We start from the raw sequence: 20,440 nt of genomic DNA, 5'->3' as shown, positions 1-20,440 counted from the left end.
CCTCATTACTTTTAGGTGTTTTGTTGCAAATCCTGCTTTCTAGTAATTTCCATTGCTTTTCCTCTCGGAATGCCAACAAAAATGCAGCAGCTGATCAGTAATTACCACAAGCTCATGATCTCATTGCTTTTCTCTTGTTCTCCAACCAGCCTCGTGCTACTATAAAAAAAATAGATGTTCTGTCACAAATTAGCTCTGCAGATGTGTCTTTTTGGAAGACAGGTAACTCGTAAGCATGGGAAGGCAGTTAATGCTCGTGCTCAGACCCCCTGTGTGCTGTGAAATGCAGTTTTATGAAACTAACTGTCCCACTGTGTGAGCATTTCATTGTGGATCTTACACTAATTCATGTGATTTGGTTTAAAAAAAAAAAACTGGCTCAGTTCTTCAAAAGTGATTTCAGAGCATTTGTGTCTGCTGCTCTATCAAACACTTAACCAATGTCTTGTGTTTGCTTCCCTTCTACAGCTGCCCACTACCTGCTCTTTACAGAAAGAAGTAACAGAAGACATAACTTACATGGGTGATACAAACTCCTCCTCTTAATTGTAATTTTAAAAAAAGGAGGCTTTTCATTTCTGGAGAGGGGGGTGAACAGAACACACACTGTTTCTTTTCAGGAACAGAAAGTTAGTGTTCAGCCACAAAAGCTTGTACGCTTTGACATTTTCTGGAAAGGTGAACTTTATTGTGTATTTTGCCTATGTACATACAAAACATGACTACTGATAATCCATACAGTAAATTCAAAGTTTAATATTAATTTTCCTCAGTAATTCATAGACAGCAAACCCCATTATTAATTTTTAAGGCCTTCACTCACTTCCTTCCAAATTTTATCTTCTAGTTTTGACGTATCATACTCTCGCATCATATCAAACTCCAGCCAGGGCTGGCTCCACTTCTGTGCTTCTTTCATTTTCTTTTCAGGCAACTCAAACTTTATTCCTTTTATATTGTATTTTGGCCTTTCCCACCGTTTTGACCAGGGTTTAGGTTTCATTCGTACCTTCAGCTGGGGTGAAAGATTAAAAAAGAAAAAAAGTAAATAATCGGAAGGTATGAAGTAAGCAGGATTCTGACTGTGAGCTTAGCAAAAGGTGAGACAACTGTTGCTCTAACAGAAGGAAAATAAGAGAAAACAATGTTCTTTCACTATAGAAATGGCATAAAGACTTATTTTGTATACTTTTGTCACATGGTAACTAATGTAAACAGCCTTCCAGGACACCAGTCAGAAAGTGACCCAAATGATCCTCCCCTTTCCCTCTGAAACACAGGGCTCTTACCTTGTTTACAGGAACTTCTTCATGCTCTAAGCGAGACACAGGTTTCATGTTCACATCAAAGGTACTGTATTCGGGGAGGGCATCTCGCAGGTACATCAGGTTGTCATCCAGCCTCTTCTCCAGCTTCAGAACCTCGATCGCCTGGATTCGAGGGTTGTAGAGTTCATAGCATATTTCAACACCTTAGAGAGAGAAAAGTCGGGTTTAATGAACTGAATTCACTAGAAACACTAACACCAAATTAGTGTTACTTTGGTGTTGTTACACATTCCTGTATGATTCAAGAGCTGCTTTTTATTTATACAGAGAACTACAATACACTGTGTGCACTGTGACTGTACACGTGTTGTGTCTGTACGGGCAAATGCAGGTTTCTTTTGTAAGTCAGATCTCTGATAACAGATTGGCTTAAAAGACATCGAATGCCTTGAATTTAAGGAAGACGAGCTTGGGTTTTAAACTTTACTCCCTTCTGGTTACAAGGGCTATTACTATCTATTGCATATATGTATATTGTAACATAAAGAGACACCCAACCCCTTCATATTTGTTCTCAAAACATCAGTATTTGCATCTCCCCCATTTTTTCATAAAACAGAATATGAACCTATTATAAAACTCTGCTAATCTGTTGCTTGTTAAACAGTTCACACACGTCCCCAGTTCATGCAAATACAGTGCTCAAACTGGGCTAACATGGCCAGCAGGAGACTGCCCAGGCTCAAATACAAGCACAACAGCCTCACAGTGGATCCCACTCAGTCTCCTCAGAACACAGATCTAAAAATCACTAAGTAGAAAGATAAAAAAAATTACTAAGCTGTTCCATGGCACGCCAGCATCCCTGTGGATAGAGTTTTGAACTTGCAGTATCCCCTAGTGGGTAGACTGAGGATTTCACTTTAATTTATTGTCACCCTCTCCACACACTAAATTTCTACACCAGTTAGCCCTTTCACACACAACTTCAGTATTTTTTGCTTACCATTCCTGTTTAGCATAACTGGGTCACACCAACCCCAGGCTCGGGGAAGAGTGGCTGGAGAGATGCTTGGCCAAAAAGGACCTGGGGGTGTTGCTCGACTGTCGGCTGAACATGAGCCAGCAGCGTGCCCAGGTGGCCAAGAGCATCCTGGCCTCTATCAGGAACAGTGTGGTGAGTAGGACTAGGGAAGTGATGGTCCCCTGTACTGGTGAGGCCCCACCTTGAGGGCTGTGCCCAGTTTTGGGCCCCTTACCAAAAAAAAAAAAAGACATTGAGGGGCTGGAGTGTGTCCAGAGAAGGGCAACAGAACTGGTAAGGGGTCTGGAGAATTAAGTTTCATGAGTAGCAGCTGAGGGAACTGGAGTTGTTCATTCTGGAGAAAAGGAGGCTGAGGGGAGACCTTATCCCTCTCTGCAACTCCCTGGAAGGAGGGTGTAGCCAGGGGGGGTCGGTCTCTTCTCGCAAGTAACAGGTGATAGGACAAGAAGAAATGGCCTCAAGTTGTGCCAGGGGAGTTTCAGGTTGGATATTAGGAAATTTTTTTACACTGAAAGGATCATTAAGCATTGGAATGGGCTGTCCAGGGAAGTGGTGGAGTCACCATCCCTGGAGGTGTTCAAAAGAGGGGTTGACATAGCGCTTAGTGACATGGTTTAGAGATGTGGTTTTTTTGTTTTCCTCACAGTTAGGTTGATGGTTGGATTAGATGATCTTAAAGGTCCCTGTCACCACAGTTAAAAACCCACCTTGGTCTTCTATAACATTCCTAAGGACAAAGGTAGCGCCGAGTCCTTTGCCTCCTCTTTGGATGCAGATGCCCACGAAGCGGCTGGCTTTCTCACTGGCGTACGGATCTGCAGTAGTAACGGCGAGCACACTGCCTGCCAAAAACATTCATTAAAATAAATACTCTTCAAATAAACACGTACCAAAACATGGGAAGAGAGTCAGACAAAGTGCATGCATTTAGGTACATTTTTAAAATGTTTTATTTTCCATGAAAACTGGCAGAAACAGAACAAACTTCTAACATGTTCTGAACTAATGTACGTTAAAGTGATTCTGCAGGATAACTATAAAGCTTCTTCACCTTTACACCTTCACCTTTGTCTTTTACTTTTCATTAAGCAAACCAACCACAATCTGATGTATTTTTCTTTCTTAATCTTTACTGGTAAACCACGTGCTACAGTGTCACAATTTTAAAAATCCATAAGAAACACATTACTATTATATTTTTAATGGAAACTGGATGTAAATACGAAATTAAAATACTAAATAGCATGTACAGAAACACATACTAGTTGATCTAACACACCTGATACTGTGATGTTGTGTGATACTCTACAACAGGAAAACACACCTCTTAGCATCCCACCCTACAAAAAATATTGATAAAATGATGAAAGTTCTAGCACTGTTACTGACCAACATAGAACTCTGGGATGTTGAAGACTCTCCGTCTCTGTATCATATCCTTTCTTTCTATATAAAATTTAAGAGGATCTGTTCTCCCTCTGGGAGGTATAAATTCAGGGCTCAAGAACCTGCAAGAAAATCCACACTTTCGTAAGTGTAAAACAAAAGCATTTTGCAGCTCCATTTCACAAACAGTAACGTGCACACTTACAGCTGATCTCAAGGTCTAAGTCAAAGGCAGATATGGGACCCATGTCCCTGTCATGTTAGAATAGAACTGTCTAGGTTGGAAGGGACTTTGAGATCATCTAGTCCAACCATCAACCTAACTCTGAGGAAAAACATCTCTAAACCACGTCTCTAAGCTCTATGTCAACCTGTCTTTTGAATATCTCCAGGGATGGTCACTCCACCACTTCCCTGGGCAGCCCATTCCAGTGCTTAATAATCCCTTCAGTGTAAAATTTTTTCCTAATATCCAACCTGAAACTCCCCTGGCACAACTTGAGGCCTCTTGTCCTATTGCCTGTGACTTGGGAGAAGAGACCGGCCCCCAGGGCCTCTACACCCTCCTTCCAGGGAGTTGTAGAGAGCGAAAAGGTGTCCCCTCAGGCTCCTTTTCTCCAGGCTAAAGAGATGTCTTGCAGCATACTGAAAAGATGCACGCCTTTAACCGATGAAAACTTCACATACCAAACCCAAATTTACAAAAATCTGTATCGCTATGCATTTTTTTCGCTGTTTCACTGCTTTCAGGAACATAAAGGGTTCCACTTGAATATGAGAAAGAACTTTTTCACGGTGAGGGTGACAGAGCCCTGGAACAGGCTGCCAGGGAGGGTGTGGAGTCCCCTTCTTTGGAGATTTTCAAGCCCCGCCTGGATGCAGTCCTGAGTGGCATGATCTGACAAGCTCTGGGTGGTCCTGCTTTGGCAGGGGAGTTGGACTAAATGATCTTTATGGTCCCTTCCAACTCTAAAAATTCAGTGAAATTCAGTGAACTCTGTAACACAGTACTTTAAGGGTTTTTTATAAGCACAATTTCAACAAAAATTATCTTTGGTAGAAATTTGCAAACACTTTTTGTGCAAGGTTGCCTTGGAGCTTTAAGCAGGCGCTCACACAACCACGGGCCTGGCAGCAGACCTGAACACACCGCCACAGGCGCCGGGACACCTCACCTCCTCTCCTCTCGCTGCTTCTGCTTGTCAATAATCACGGGCTTTGGAGGCGGCTGAAATTTTTCCGGCTTCCCATCGCTGCTAACTCGATAGCCCGAGGAAGAAAAGCACCCTGTAAAAAGAAGGTAACTGTAAAGACACTGTAGTTTCAAGCTGAACCGCCCCCAACAGATCCCAGCCCCGCCAAGCAGGCCCGGGGCACCCCTCTCTGCCCCGCTCTCCGGGCAAACACGCCGGGGCGCAATGAGGGATGGGGACCGGCCATGGACAGACAGAGGGCGCCGGGATGAAGGGGGACAAGGGGAATGAGGGGCACGGGCGGTTCTTACTGCCGGGCAAGACGGCGAGGCCCACCGCCCCCGCGGCGGCACCCCGCGGCAGCAACCTCCCGCAGGCGGCTGCCATAGCGACTGCAGCTACTTCCGGCCCGCCGGCGCATGCGCCCAGCGCCGCTACGGCCAGCGCAGAGGGACAAACTAGCCCGAAGCGCGAAGTGGGACCAGCCGTCCTGTGGCTGTAGGGCCATAGAATCATAGTATGGTTTGGGTTGGAAGGGACCTCAAAGATCATCGAGTTCCAACCCCCCTGCCATGGGCAGGGACACCTCCCACTAGAGCAGGTTGCTCAAGGCCCTATCCAGCCTGGCCTTGAACCCCTCCAGGGATGGGGCATCCACAGATTCTCTGGGCAACCTGTTCCAGTGCCTCACCACCCTCATAGTAAAAAATTTCTTCCTGATATCTAATCTGAATCTTTTTTCTTACAATTTAAAACCGTTTCCCCTTGTCCTATCATTACACCCCCTGGCAAAGAGTGGGTCCCTGACTGGGCCCTGCCTCAGCCGTAGACCCCTGCTCTGACGGTGACCCCAGATGGTACCAGGCCGGTGCGGCTGCCCCCTCACAGAGTGGTGGTGGGTGGCACCAATGGTGGTTGCTTGGTTCTGGAGCCAGGTGTCTCTTCCAGGTAGGGAGGAAACAAAAGCCAGAACCACAGAATGGTTTGTGTTGGAAGGGCCCCCTAGAGATCATCTAGTCCAACCCTCTTGCTCAAGCAGAGCAGGTTGAAATCAAACCTTGAGATCAAGCAAAGTGCCTCCTTTCACAGAATCACAGAATCTTCTAGGTTGGAAGGGACCTTAAAGATCATCTTGTCCAACCGTCAACCTAATTTTGACAAAAATAAACATTCACACAACAAACAAAAAGCAACACTATCACTAAACCATATCTCCCAGCACTACATCAACCTGTCTTTTGAACACCTCCACGGATGGTGCCTCAACCACCTCCCTGGGCAGCCCTTTCACCCCCATCCCTCAAGGAGATTTCGGGGCAGGGGGAGAAGGACCCAAAAAGAGGACCAGAGAGAACCCCTGGCCTCAAGGCAGGCATGGAAGGGGAGAGGGACAAGGGCTGCAAAGCTGGAGCTTCCAGTGTGTTGCTGGGCTCATTGGCAGTGGGAATACAGTGCAGGCACACTCGTGGTAGCTCCTTGGGACATCAGGGGGATCCACCACAGTTTATTAATGCTGGCTTTGCTGCACAAACATGGTTATGTGGTTTCCAGAAACATGCTCTGGTATATTTTCGATAGAAAGACTCAGCTAATAATTTATCTGGGCCATTGTTAGCTCTACCCATAATTCAGACAACTTGTAGTCCTAGTGGTTTCACCACGGTTAGTTCAGAAATTATTGTACACATTGGTATTATTGACCTACTTTTAATATGTTTGTTTCAGTCAGGTTTCCTCAGGTGTCAGTAACAGCCTGGATTCAATTAGCAGGTACTTGGGCAGGAGAGAGGCAAAGTATAAATGCAGAGTGTGGAGCTATTAAATAACACCCCACTGTTTAAACTTTGCAGAGATTCACTTCAAAATCTGCCTGATCTCATCAACTAATTAGATCAATCATGTTGTCTGTGATGTTCCCTCAGCCCCTTTTAATGGCGGCAGCTTTGTAGCCTGCCTGAGCTACACATTAATGAGGGTTATTTTCTAGTTTGGGGTCATCTGTTTGGTTTCTTAATTATGCTTTAGAAGTTGATAGGGTGCGCGTAAGACAAGTCACAGTATTTCTCGACTATCTGCTGATCAAACACAAAGTGGGTTAAGGGCATGGATGGGACAGAAGAGGGCACTCTGACCCTTGAAATAAAGAACAATCTCCACCAACATTGAGCACACACTTGAAGCAAAGATTCCTTCTCAAGATTATGCTTTTTTTTTCAAATTTTTGTCACTACCTACGCACTATTAAAAAGGCAGAAGAATATATCTGAGGGGGGTGAGGAATAGGGCATACCGGGGTAAGGAGATGTGTGGGTTGCAACTTGGAAAACTGCAGATTTGTGGATCACAACTGTCTTTAAGGAAGAAAATTGGATGCTTTAGTCTAAGGGAGCCATTTCTAACTCCATGGCTGACCGCTGTTGATTGCAGCCTAACAAGATCATCTCAACAGCCTGGTGCATCAAGCATGGGGATTCCTAAGTTACTGGAAGTGAACCTCACTTCATTTGAAGTGCCCTGAACAGCTCTGCACCCTGTGTCTGGTTCCTCTGTGGCCTCTTGAGGCACCCTGACATGAAGGCACCACTGATTTTTGTGGCTAAGCCATTCAGGTGTGCCATTTTTAAGGAGCACAAGTGCAGGTTATCAAGGCTGACTTGCAGACAGCTGTTTCCTTAGGTTCATCAGTTTTACACTGTGAGCTTCTTACTTGTGGTGGACCCCCTCTTCTTGGGTCTCTTTTTTCAGGGACAGCTTTCTTGAGTTTGAAATACAGGTACAAGAGACTCAGCTTGAGTTTCTTCACTGAACAGGTCAGATAGAGTAGAAGAAAGGCTGCCTTCCTACTTTTCTTACCTATAAAGCAAAATCTATGAAGATATGGATCACTTCACAATCACAAGAGTTACTCAGTTGTGTAAAATGCTTCTAGGAGTAGGATAAAATTCATAAAGGCATCACTGTGCTCAGGTGATCTGGCAAAGATTAAACAGACTTTGGGAATTCTCTGAAATAATTGTTTGAGTTGAGCCTATTTCTGATTCCCCCTGTCAGGTCCTGGGGAAGCTCACCTTTGGCTCCTTACTGCTACTACACCAAATTTATTTGTGACTGCTTGCCCAGCTGGAATTACAGCCCTCTATTACTAAGTGTGCATCTTCCTCTCAGGTAGTCATGGTCAAATCACTCTTTAAGTTCTTTTTGATAGAAAGTTTTGGCCAAATCTACCGTGGAGGAGCAGAGATGTCCCGTGGAGCACACTGTAGGAGTATTTTCACGATGCCTTGGTAGCTGTGACTCAATCTAAGGATGCTGTGCTATGCGGGTCTTTTTTGTTCCCACCAAAATGCGCTGCATTTCCCTGTTTGAGCATTTGAGTTTCCTTGGCAAGAAAACCCAGACAGGCAGAAAATAGCGCTTAGCTTGATCCCCTCTTGTCTATGAAGTAGGATGGGGACAAGGTCTTCCACTAAATGTCATCCTTCATGTTACTGTCTTTGAAGTCTCTTCCAGTTGTTCAATATCCTTCTTGAACTGTTTGTTCCAAAACAGAACGTGATAGTTCAGTAGCACTCACAGTCACCCCAAATGCGTAGATACGATAGCTCAGTCTTCGGCTGTGTTTATACTCAGTGCTGAGGTAGGCCTTTTGGCCACAGCATTACGTGGGGAGGTTGGGTTTGCTCAATTATCCAGCTGGACATGCTCCCACTTCCATCCAGCCTATTTCAAAACCAAATCTCTTTTGTTGTGGGCATTTTGGTGACCTGTCTTCCTCCCCTAATGTTTGTGTCCTTGCAGATGTATCATTAAAGAACGTATTCTCTCTCAGGTCACAGGTATAACATCCCTTTTGGACCTATGTAGAAACACCCTTCCTTGCTAAAGATTTCAGTGAATGATGGTTCTAGTCATTAGAGGAAAAAAGGCAGATGTTTAGGGACCACCATGGGACGAAGGAGACCTGCCTTGTGCTTTGCTCCACCCTTTGTTTGAGATTCTGAACCATTCATTTTTGTTTAATGTGCTTTAGCTCAACTTTGGTGTAAGCAAAGCCCGAAGAACAGACCTCAGAGCATATGCTGCTTTTGGCAGGGAGGGGCTGTGTATACGTTACTGATGCAGAGATGTTCAACAAGCTGTACTGGTGTTGGCTCAGAACGAGTCCTACTTGAGGTCTAGGACACATCTGGGTTTGTATAACACTGGATGTGAGTTATGAAACCCCAAAACACCGGGGCAAGGCTCTTACTCTGATCTGTGTGAACATTGTCAGGCAGCTTCCTGGCTCGAGTTGACCTGCCTACCTGCATGTAACACGTGCTGTTTGGATTTAACCTGCTCCTGTCCCCATGGGGCCAGGGACACGGTGCTTCAGTCCCAGCACAGATATTTGCATCAATCTGTGCAGCACCGGCATGAGGGCTGTCGGTATCACTTTCTGAAACAGTCTGTATTGAACTCTGAAATCTTAGAGATTTCTTCTCAACACCTGAGGCCACGTTGCAGCAGCCCCAACACAGCTGTCTGTGGAGCGTCAGAGGGTGTGAAGAAGGGAGTGAATTTTCATGTTGCCTGAGGGAAATTGGATGTCTTTTTAGAGGAAACACAGCAAAAGGTGGTAACACCTGCTGTTATTGTTATTATGTCTCTAAACAGAAAGAGCTGTCTACAAGGGGCTGAGCTGCTCTGGAGATGTGGTGTGTTGTGCATTCAGGGTTGAAAAGAGGCAGATTCCAAAAGAAATGGGGCTAGCTTATGGAGGGTCTTCCTCACCTCATCATCTCTCTGTGTGCAGAAACTCCTTGTGGTCATCTCCTTCATGTATGGGAATGAGCACTGGCTCAATACAGACCACAAGGCTTGGCACAGTTTGATGTCAGTTGGATTTGAAAGTGGAAATACTGCTTTTGAAAATTCATTTTTAAAACCTTACTTTGGCATTTGTTACCTCAGGAGTGAAGCTCCTGCCCCTGCCATTTACACAACAGTGTGGCACAAATGCATCTCTTGTCCTCTTATCTGTGTTTCGTCAGTTTCTACGATCGTTACACCAGGTACAGAGCCTGGAAGTGATCCCTGCTCACAGGGGCATCACCCACATTTCAGAGTTGGAGAAAGAAAAGTTAAAGGGTCAATCCCCTCAAGCATTCAGTATGTACTTATTGCTAGGAGATGCTGGGCTGTTATCTGGCACTTCTGAGGGTCTCCTGAGCTGCTTTCTCTACTTTTCCAGTAGAGAAATGGAGGCCCCAGGGAAGCTAACTGGAAGGACAAGGACAGACTTTGTGGTGTAGAGTAGCTCCACTGCTCCATGGCTTCCGTGGTGATGTCTTCCTGAGAGAAGTGTCTCAGAGTCTGCTTTTATCCTCACTGAATCCTACCCTTTACAGAGCAACTGTCAAGTCATTCATAGTTGCTGTAGCCTCACCAGTGGCTGGTAAAGCAGATATAGCTCCCTTCAAACTGAGGGGTCACGTATATCATATTGTCCAGGGGTATCTGTGTCCTTCAGGGCTCTCTTGCAAAACCATGTCAGCATGGGCACAAGGCAATGCCTGGATTCCTCTGTTCCCCTTTTATCCCAGGTATCAAAACAGCTCTATAAACTGCCCTAGAAAGGTTATATACGTTGTTAATTTCAGAGAGTTAGCAGAGGCTTAGCTGAGAAGTAAAATTATGGAACAGAAAGTTGGTTCTGTTCTACCTCAAACCAGGACAGTATAGTGGATTTTATTAGAATATTTATAACAGTCTGAGGCAGCTCTAGTGCTTCTGGAAACTTCTCTTTAATGAGACATGAGTTGTGGGTTAGCTTAAGGCGAGTTGACCCTGCTGAAACTTCATAATTAGAGATATCTCAAAATGTAAAATAACCTAAGGTGCCAGACCCTTCTGACTTGAACAGCTGTTCATTAAGGTGGCCATCAAGCATCCATAATTAAATTTTTTACCTTACTGTAGAGCAAGCAACAAGGAGAGGGAGAACTGTTCTTTAGACACAACATCCTAGCACTGAGCTTGGAGAAGGAATCGATTGGAAAATCTTCAGCTCATTCTGTCAAAACACCCCCCAAGCCTGGTTCATTTTGGAGCCACGGCTGGTTAAACCTGCGAGACCAACTGCATGTTCTCCCCTTTGCGTGCAGTTGCTGGAGAAGCAATCACATCTGCTCCCCTGAGCCTGAGGCTCCTGAAGGTCCTCTGGCAATGGGCATAACCTCCATGGCACATCACCAGTGTGTTCAGGCACACCTATTTTCTTCCATTTCCTTTTCCCTTTGTTGTGCTCTAGCCCTGAAGGATAAACTGTTATTGTATAACCTTTATGGGGAATAAAAAAAGCCAGGTGCCAATGATTTCTATCAGGGTGCAGGTGATACATGAAATATGAACTGGTCTGTTGGCAGCTTTGCCAGTGCCTCAGTAGATACTGGCCCTATGTTCAGAGTCAGAAAGGTCTTTAAATTTCTCTTGGAATCTGTATTGTCTTCAGATCATTGAGAATTTACGATGTGACTGGCTTTGCAGCTTCTCCTTGGAGTCTTGACTCTTGGTTGTGTCCCCACTCAGTATTGAGTTCCCTATGGGTTCCCATATTCCCTATGGGTTGCCTGGTACCCTTACAGGTTACAGAAGGGACAGCAACACTGGCTTATCTCAGCATTCATTAAACACTCCATTCCCCTGATTTTCTGATTCACTAAGACATTTTAAAAAGGGATTTAATCTAATGTGGAAGCCAATGTTGAAACTAATCTAGAGTGTTGAAGTATGCTCCAATAGTCTGTGTAGAAGACAGGTATACCATTGCTTCAGAGGCTAAATGAGTGAGACATCATCATCCCTACATGATGGGGATTGGAGGAGCAAAGTCCCTCCCACAGTAAGAGAAGATTAGGTTCATGACCACCTGAGGAACCTGAAAAAACAGAAGTCTATGGGACCTGACAAGATGCATCCCAGAGTCCTGAGGGAATTGGCTGATGTAGTCGCCAAGCCACTCTCCATGATATTTGAAATGTCATGGCAGTTGGGTGAAGTCCATGGTTACTGGAAAAAGGGAAACATTGCACTGATTTTTAAAAAGGGTAGAAAAGAGGACCCTGGGAACTACTGACCTGTCAACCTCACCTCTGTGCCTGGGCAGATCATGGAGCAGACCCTCCTAGAAGCTATGCTAAGGCAGATGGAGGGCAGGGAGGTGATTTGAGACAGCCAGTGTGGCTTCACCAAGGGCAAGTCCTGCCTGACCAACCTAGTGGCCTTCTACGATGGAGTGACTATTTCAGTGAACAAGGGAAGAGCTGTGGATGTCATGTATCTGGACTTCTGTAAGGCCTTTGGTATGTTCTCCCACAACATCCTTCTCTAAATTGAAGAGATGTTTGATGAGCAACCTAGTGGCCTTCTACGATGGAGTGACTATTTCAGTGAACAAGGGAAGAGCTGTGGATGTCATGTATCTGGACTTCTGTAAGGCCTTTGGTATGTTCTCCCACAACATCCTTCTCTAAATTGAAGAGATGTTTGATGAGCGGACTGTTCGGTGGATGAGGAATTGGTTGGATGGTCACATCCACAGGGCAGTGGTCAATGGCTCCATGACCAGGTGGAGATTGGTGAGAAGTGGTGTCCCACATAGGTCTTCAGTACAGTTCAGTGTCTTAATCAATGACATGGACAGGGGGATCGAGTACACCCTCAGCAAGTTTGCTGGTGACACAGAGCTGAGTGGTGCAGTTGACATGCCTGAGGGATGGCATACATCCAGACGGACCTCTGGATTGGCCCGTGTGAACCTCATGTGGTTCAACAAGGCCAAGTGCATGGTCCTGCACCTGGGTCGGTGCAGCTCCTGGTATCAATACAGACTGGGGGATGAAGGGATTGGGGAAAGCCCTTCCCAGGAGGACTGAAGCACACTCACAGCCCAGAAAGCCAACCATATCCTGGGCTGTATCAAAAGCAGCGAGGGGAAGGTGGTTCTGCCTCTATGGTGAGACCCCACCTGGAGTATTGCATCCAACTCTGGGGCCCTCAGCACAGGAAGGACATGGACCTGTTGGAGCAGGTCCAGAGAAAGCACGAAGATGACCAGAGGGCTGGAGTCAGGACAGACTGAGATAGTTGGGGTTGTTCAACCTGGAGAAGAGAAGGCTCTGGGAGGACTGTATTGCAGCCTTGCAGTACCTAACGGGGGCCTACAGGAAAGATGGGGACAGGCTTTTTAGCAGGGACTATTGCTGTAGGACAAGGGATAATAGCTTTAAACTTAAAGAGGTAAGATTTAGACCAGATATAAGGAAGACATTTTTTACAATGAGGGTGGTGAAACGCTGGCCCAGGCTGACCAGAGAGGTGGTAGATGCCCCATCCCTGGAAACATTCAAAGTCAGGTTGGATGGGGCTCTGAGCAACCTGATATAGTTGAAGATGTCCCTCCTCATGGCAGGGGGTTGGACTAAGTGACTTTAAAGGTCCCTTCCAACCCAGATTATTCTATGGTTCTATGATTTTATGATTATAAGTTTGGAGGGGGAGGAAGAGTATGTGAGAAAGTAAGATTAAATTCAGTAAACGGTTCCAGAGACCTTTCCCTTAGGCAGTAAATTCTGTGTCCCCTTTGAATCCTATATGGGTCCAGATACCAGGAGGTGTCTGTATCCCTGATTTTCCATAGTGGAAGTGATGGAGGGTAAGTCTCTGGAGCCATCTTACAGAAAGCTAGAAACACCATCAAACAAATACCTCATCATCCATTCCAGGCAGCTCCTTCAATATTATATCAAACTGAAAGGCAGCTCTTGGGTTGGGAACATCTACCTCATTCCAGAAATCGGAGGTACCATCCTTCAGAAAAAGTCTGGAACATCTTGAAAACCCAAAGAGAGCAATGAGTTGAATGTCCCCATCCTGTTTCCTGAGATGCTTAAAAAAAAATAATCAAAATGGATTATGAGAGAAATCCCATTCATCTTGAAAGGCAAGTGTAATCTAAAGACTGATGGGTGAACTCCCAGGTACCTTTACATTTCATAGAGTCAATATTTGGTCTTTCTCCATTTATAACCCCATTACTCTCTCTAGGTGGGCAGGAGATTTCAAAGGGGGACCATTTGTTTTTCTTGATTAATGCATTAATGCTAGTGGTTTGTCATAGTAAATTATACCTACTATCACAACCTGCTCATGCAGGAGAAAAAGTGAGACAAAAATTTATGATCAAATTGCTCAAAGTCACAGCTTCTCATTATTTTAAACAAAGCAAGCCAACTTCTGCTCTTCATTACTCTGTGAACAGTGACTAAACTGAGGAGAAAATGTGATCCAATATCCTTTGTTTTGGAAAAACCCAATAGAAATCACAAAATTATTTTCCACTACGCTGGTTCAACTGTTTGCAGCATTATTGCATGAAGATAGGTGGGAGAGAGAAACTGCTGCTTCGTTTTATGTCTCACTTAACTTCCCCTGGATTCACAGCAGGGCTTCCACCTGAGAACTGGGCTTTACAGGTTTTGTATCTCTGCCTCCTTCTCCACGGAAGCAGCAGCAGTTATGGACACTGGCTTCCTAAACCAGCCGAAGAAGTCCTCAGCTCTCCTAGGTGTTCGTGACACCATTTGTGGCAATTCTCTTTTGATGAAAACCAAACTGTCTGAAATGAGCACTTGGGACCAAGACTCCTTTTGATGAACACAGCTGCTTTTCCTTTAATGTCCGAAGGTGTGTTTTTCAGAGGGAGGGCTATGTGGAGGCTACCCAGTGTGCTGCGTCAGGGTAGTGAATCCGAAAAGAAATGATTTTACTTGTCAATGCAGGAAGGGAGAAGGTGGTTTGGCTAGTTATGTATGTCCGAGATGGGGTTGGCAAATGAAGCAAGAAATTATCAGCAGGGGAGTAATAAATAGAAAAGATTCTCCATGGGGAACAGCAGCTCAGGTTGAAAACAGCTAGGGAAGGGCTCGGTGTGAAATAGCACCCAGGGGATAATGTAGAACAGGGCAGAGAACAAGCACCAGGGTGACTGGCAGGGGAGGGCTGGGAGGCTGGTGTTGGCTTGTCAATCCATCACACAGACCTGGTCCGGCAAAAATAAAGATGGGTTTGGAATCTGGGTGGGCTCTAGTTCCTTTTTACCTCAACTGAGGTGTTTCTGAGGTTACTTGTTTCTTGTATATAGAAATGCCACCTTTTATACTAGTCTTATGCAGTTCCCTGTTGCTTGCAGCCCCTAAGCTAATGATTAGCGTACACACACAGCTCTGCACGTTACACTGAGTCAGTCCAAACAGTGCCTGGTGAACTCAGTCATTTCCAAACCTCTTGCAAGCCACTGTATACTCTCCTTCCTTCCTCTATGTTCTTTATAGCTGGTCCAGTAAGTAACGTTACTGTGTTTGGTATTAGCCATGTGTCTTTGACCCTGATGCCCAGAGGCAATAAGCACAGTAAAATTTCAGTAGGAGCTTTCTGCAGTGGGACGTGTCACTTGCCCTAGAAGCAAGTTAATTGGAGCTCCCTAATGCTGGTATTGTGGCTACAGAGTGCAAAGGTTTGAATGGCTTGACCTTCAATGCCATTGTAAGTTCTTAGGCTGTTTTAGATGACAGAGTCCAGCACTGCCTGCAATGCCCAACACACCTGGACTTTGTCACTGCGTAGTCTCTTGAGACCATTGTAAAACAAGTGGTTTTGAATTAGAACCTGTAGTTCTAGTACAGTGATTAACCCAAGAACATCCTGTACACAAGACACCAACTAAACCCAGTTGGATATGCTGGTCCTAGATAAAGCACCAGACTGTGCAGTATGAACATAGAATATGGCATCACTATACTAAGGAGGATGCCAGCTGAGAGAGGTTTCAGCATCAATTACTTGGTGCAGACATGAGGAGAAAGTTTTCAGTTTTCTTGTGGATCACTTTGTAGTCTCCAAATATTTTATTTGACATTTTTGCCCACTGAAGGGTTTTGCATCACTCTGTACAACTTTTCTCAGTGTTTTAGTGAAGTAAGTGCATCACTTGGGGCCTTTGCTCTACACATAATTATGTTAAAGAAACACCCTCACTCCAAACCTGTCCCACTCTGCGGCACAGTCCTCCAGGATTTGTATTTGTTTTGTAAACTGGGGCGATTAAGTGACACAAAATGTGAAAACTTCAAAGGCTTATCAGTTTGAATCTTCTGCACAGCTGTTGTTTAACATTGAATATGGAGACAGGGGAAGATTTTACTTGAGAGATACTTGGTGTTGTATTGCAAAACTGCATTATGTGGAGTCCTGTGCCTTCAAACTGATGAAAGCAAACAGTGCTTACTTCCATGAGTAACACCATCTGTTTCCATAAGACACTCTTAGGGGAAAGATCAAAAAAAACCCAACAGAACAAAGAGCTGTACTATGCTGGGAAGCTTTGCTAGTTTGTATTTGAAGCTCTGTCCACCCCGTGTAGATGTATTCCTATAGGTATAAATGCACATCTACTTTGTCATCAGTTTACATTCATTTACAAGGAGGCAACGTGGCCAAGTGGAAAGAGCTCTAACTGGACTTGAAGATTAAAAGTATTTAATCTTTTCTCATCTCTGACAGTTTCCCCTGGCTGACCTTGAAAAAGGAGTGACCTCAAACTGTGACTGTGCTTCCTCCATGTGTGAAATGGCAGAATGCAACAATGGTCTTTTGGAGAGCGCTTTGAGACTCGATGGAAAACACGGTGAGAAGTAAGTAATGTAACTTGTACTTGTTTCAGAAAGCGAGACTAGTCCTAGCACCTTTGTACAAATAAACCTGCCTGTGACTGTGTAAACAAACAGGGCTTCAACTCTACCTATGGTTCTCTAACTGAAAGCTAATCCTGGTCTGGCTCTTCTACTGACCAGCCCCTCTTCACGTTGTTAATGGTTTAGTCAGCGAGGTAGAGGTTAGTGGTGCAGGGTCATTGAAAACAGGGAAGCATTACCAAAAATCAGCCCTAGAAGGCAGCAAGATGAGCACATAGAATGTCCAAACTGGGTCTGTTTCTCATTGCCATTTATAAATCGGGTGATGTTGGGATGACAAAATTGGATGGCGAATTGCTTCCCTTCTCAGTGCCTCAGTTTCCCCAGTTACAGTTGTACTTAATTGCTTTTAAAGCACATTGGGAATTTGGATGTGTGTTTCAGATGTTACAGTTTTATGTGTAGCAGGAGAAGGAGAGAATGTGCAAGAGAGGAGTATGGGAGAAGAAAGAACAATGCAATTGTAGTGTATCACGATCAAACAGGAGGACTGAGGTACAGTTGTTAAGCATTCTGGACTAAAGCCACTTTGGGATTCAGGTGACTAACTCCTGGATTAGCTCTGGCTGGAGAAGTACCCTGTTCTCCTTGGAGGTGGGACTGGCTGGTGTGCCTGCTTCTCGGTGGTGAGTGACCACAACACTGGTCACGGCAGGAGAAGCTAAGAGCTGCTGAGCTCAGGCCCAGGCTCTGTGTGTGTAACTAGGTGCTATGGACTTCTTTGCTTCTTAAGCTGAGCGTATAGACCCCATGTGCTTTTTTTGCGGTGATCAGGAAGGTATTCAAACCCAGCTCAGGCACAAGGCTCTGTGCCTTCTAGAGGCAGAAAGTGTATTTAAGTATACGCAAATGTTGTATCTAAGAGCAGTCATTCTTTGTAGTTACTTTGTGAAGAGGCAGAGGACAAACAATCATTCCTCCAATGTAATGCTGAACTGCATCAGTACCGGCCAAGTCCCGCTTCTGGGTGGCTTTGGGGACAAGGGAACCAAGAGATTGTGTATCATCATATGCATTATTACCTGTTCCCAGGAGACATATTTAAAGGCATGGCTGGATTTCAAGGGCTGTTATTCCTTCAGTGTCCTCTTGATTCATGTTTACCCCATGAGACTGTCCGTGACAGAGAGACCATCCTTTGTCTGTGCTGCTGTTGGGACAGGTGGCCTCTTTCTGTTTGAAACACGCAGCTGATGTTCCCACATGCCCTAAGGAATAAGGGCATTATGGAGATGGGCTTTAACTGAATTGACTGTTTCTCAAAGTCTGGTGTATCTTTCTGATATATCTTTTTTCTTTTTTTTTTTTTTTTTTTTTAAGGCTTTTTTTTTTTTTTCTTTTTGAAAGTTTTTTTAAAAATTTATTTAGGCGGCGGTCGGCCCCCCTTCCCGGGGGGCCCGCCCCCTTTTTTTTTTTTTTTTTTTTTTTTGTGTGTTTTTTTTTTATTTTTTTTTTTTTTTTTTTTTTTTTTTTGGTAAGAGCTGCTTTCTGCTTTTCTTTTGGAAAGTATCTTTACAAACTTGCTTAAAAACAAAGCCCTCACGTGACACTGATGTAAACTTCCTCTGGTTTGACTTTACTAACAACAACCTAAAGGGCTGCTCAAGCATACTTCCCATGTTTAGCCTTAAACCCTTTGTCACCACAGTTTTTTTTTTTTTCCCCACCTACTGAATCAGCCAAAACTAATTACCCTTTAATCAGTAAAATCAACACCTGCTAACAGGGTGGGCTTTTTTCAGCAAATAGTGCTTCCCATTTCCAGAGTGCTGATAAATTTCCAGGGGCTCTGTTATTTCTTTGTCCTGCTGATAAGGAGCTTTGACTGATAGTGGGTATGGTTGGGTGTCTCATGCTTATAAGGCAAGAGTGGTGAATCTTCCCCTTGGCAAGGGTAGCAGAATTGAGATAAGAATTATACATAGATGTTAGGAGCCAAATATCTTGGTCTTTTCTCTTTAAAACTTAGGTCAACCCTGGAAAATATGAGTCAGAGAGGTCTGGTATGTGGGATTAAAGTCTCAGGTGAAATAAAGAGTAAAGCAGCCCACAGAAGTTCCTGCTCTTTGATGCTGTTTAGGCAGCCCTCTGCAAAAAGGTAAGGTGGCAGGAAGGTCTGCAGAGAGGAGGGACTGGGACTGGATCCCACTGGACCTCAGGGTACATCTCTGCTGTCAGGTCAACCCAGAGCCACCACTGTCCTTGAGAGGTGACTCATCTGCAACTTCACTGTAGATCCTCAGTGTGTGAAGAGCTGTTTGTGGGAAGGGAGGTTGCTTGTGTGCAATTCAGGCCAGACCAGCCTCTTTTTCAGGTGGTCTGGGTGGATGGGTCATTAACAGGATTCAGGCTCAAACTGAAGATTTTCCACTACCCTCATCCTCAGTGTGGAGGGTTGGAACTTGAGCAAGCGGCAACATGGATGGAAAGCAAATGGGGCCACAGATTTACAGCTCCCCTTGAGGTTTGCTTTTAGGACATAGATCATCCCAGGACAGATTTCTGGTGGAAACAATGACTGTGGTTTTCATGGCAGCACTCTTGAAAATGTCTTTCACATATAAACTGACAGCCAGTCTGATTTTCATCTGAAAACAGCTGAAACATTGTTAGAAATTTCATCATAAGGAACTCTTTACGAGTGCACTCAAAAAACAAACAGAGCCCTTTGGGCTGAAGTCTCTTAGGCTTGTTTTCAGGTCTAAAGTGAATGTTTTTGGAAAGCTTTGCTTAATTCCATGTGGATGGACAGGACAGAGGAGTAAAAACCAGTTGTGGTTTTCGTTGGATGTTCCCACTCAGGTTATTTTTGTGGGATGGAAGCTGTGGCTTTGTTCAGCAGCTGTGTGTGTGCCTGGCTCCATCTCCCCTTCCCTGGCAGCCCCACACAGTGCTGCTCCGTAGGTGTGTGCAGGTGTATAACACAGGCTTTGCCTGTAAAAACTGTCCCCCGCTCTCTGCACTGACACTCAGCCTAGATATGTTGGTGATGTCCATGATCTATACCAAAGCCTATGCCCAAGCTGCAGTGGTGGTGAACAACGCCCAGGATCTTCCTGGACCCAGAGAGAAGAGAGTCCACCAGCCAGCCCACTACTGTGTCCCCAGGGCGCAGCTCTTCTGGCATGGCTGGTTTGATGCTGCCAGGATGTGGCTGAAGATCAGGCAGGATCAAGCATTGGATGTGCCTCCAGGTGAGCTGGAGCCTTCCTTTAGCTCTGCAGGGTGGGCAGTGCTGGAGTTAGCAGCAAAGTCAATGCTAGTTGGAGGTTAAAGGAGTTTTTCTGGAAAGAGCCAGGTCTCCTGGGTCTGAACACCTCAAGTTACAATCTGTGTGATCCTCTGTTGAGCTTGGTGGAGGAGACGGGTCCAGTGGGATAGAGGGAGTCTGGCACAGCGGCTGTTAAAAGGAAGAAGGATTTTGGAAATGTGGGCTGATGCCAGTCCCAGTCCTGCAGTGAGATCCAGGAGGGGTCCCTGGGCCTGTGCAAAGTCTCCTCCACTGCAGGATCACTCCCAATGGTGGACATAGCTGAAGAATTGTCCTGTCCCCAGTCTGGTGGGACACCAGTGCTCACGCTGATTTCAGCAGCAGCTACAAATACCCATCGCTCCAAAAATCCTTGGGAATTCAGGCTCCCTCCTTGGAAATACTGCCCATCCTTCTGTCTGTCTGCAGCACTGGAGAGACATCAGCCCCGGGCATCTAAAACAACAACAACCAGGCTTCTCCAAACCAGCACCCACCCCAGGTCA

The 20,440-nt window shown here is 45.1% G+C and overlaps 1 protein-coding gene across 1 annotated transcript; it reads right to left on the bottom strand.

Moving 5' to 3' along the window:
* Positions 1 to 664: 664 nt before the first annotated feature.
* Positions 665 to 5,320, bottom strand: MRPL19 (mitochondrial ribosomal protein L19). Its single transcript, XM_014958226.1, has 6 exons — positions 5,204 to 5,320; positions 4,875 to 4,986; positions 3,703 to 3,821; positions 3,021 to 3,155; positions 1,290 to 1,471; positions 665 to 1,015 (listed from the first exon to the last, which is right to left on the bottom strand). Exons 1-6 carry the CDS (start codon positions 5,277 to 5,279, stop codon positions 800 to 802), a joined length of 840 nt encoding a protein of 279 aa, XP_014813712.1. The 5' UTR covers positions 5,280 to 5,320; the 3' UTR covers positions 665 to 799.
* Positions 5,321 to 20,440: the final 15,120 nt, after the last annotated feature.

The sequence above is a fragment of the Calidris pugnax genome, unplaced genomic scaffold (genome assembly GCF_001431845.1).
Source record: "Calidris pugnax isolate Ruff unplaced genomic scaffold, ASM143184v1 scaffold276, whole genome shotgun sequence".
In the NCBI taxonomy this organism is placed as follows: Eukaryota; Metazoa; Chordata; class Aves; order Charadriiformes; family Scolopacidae; genus Calidris; species Calidris pugnax.
Note: the sequence above shows the minus strand (reverse complement) of the source record. Positions and strands in the feature narration are given on the sequence as shown.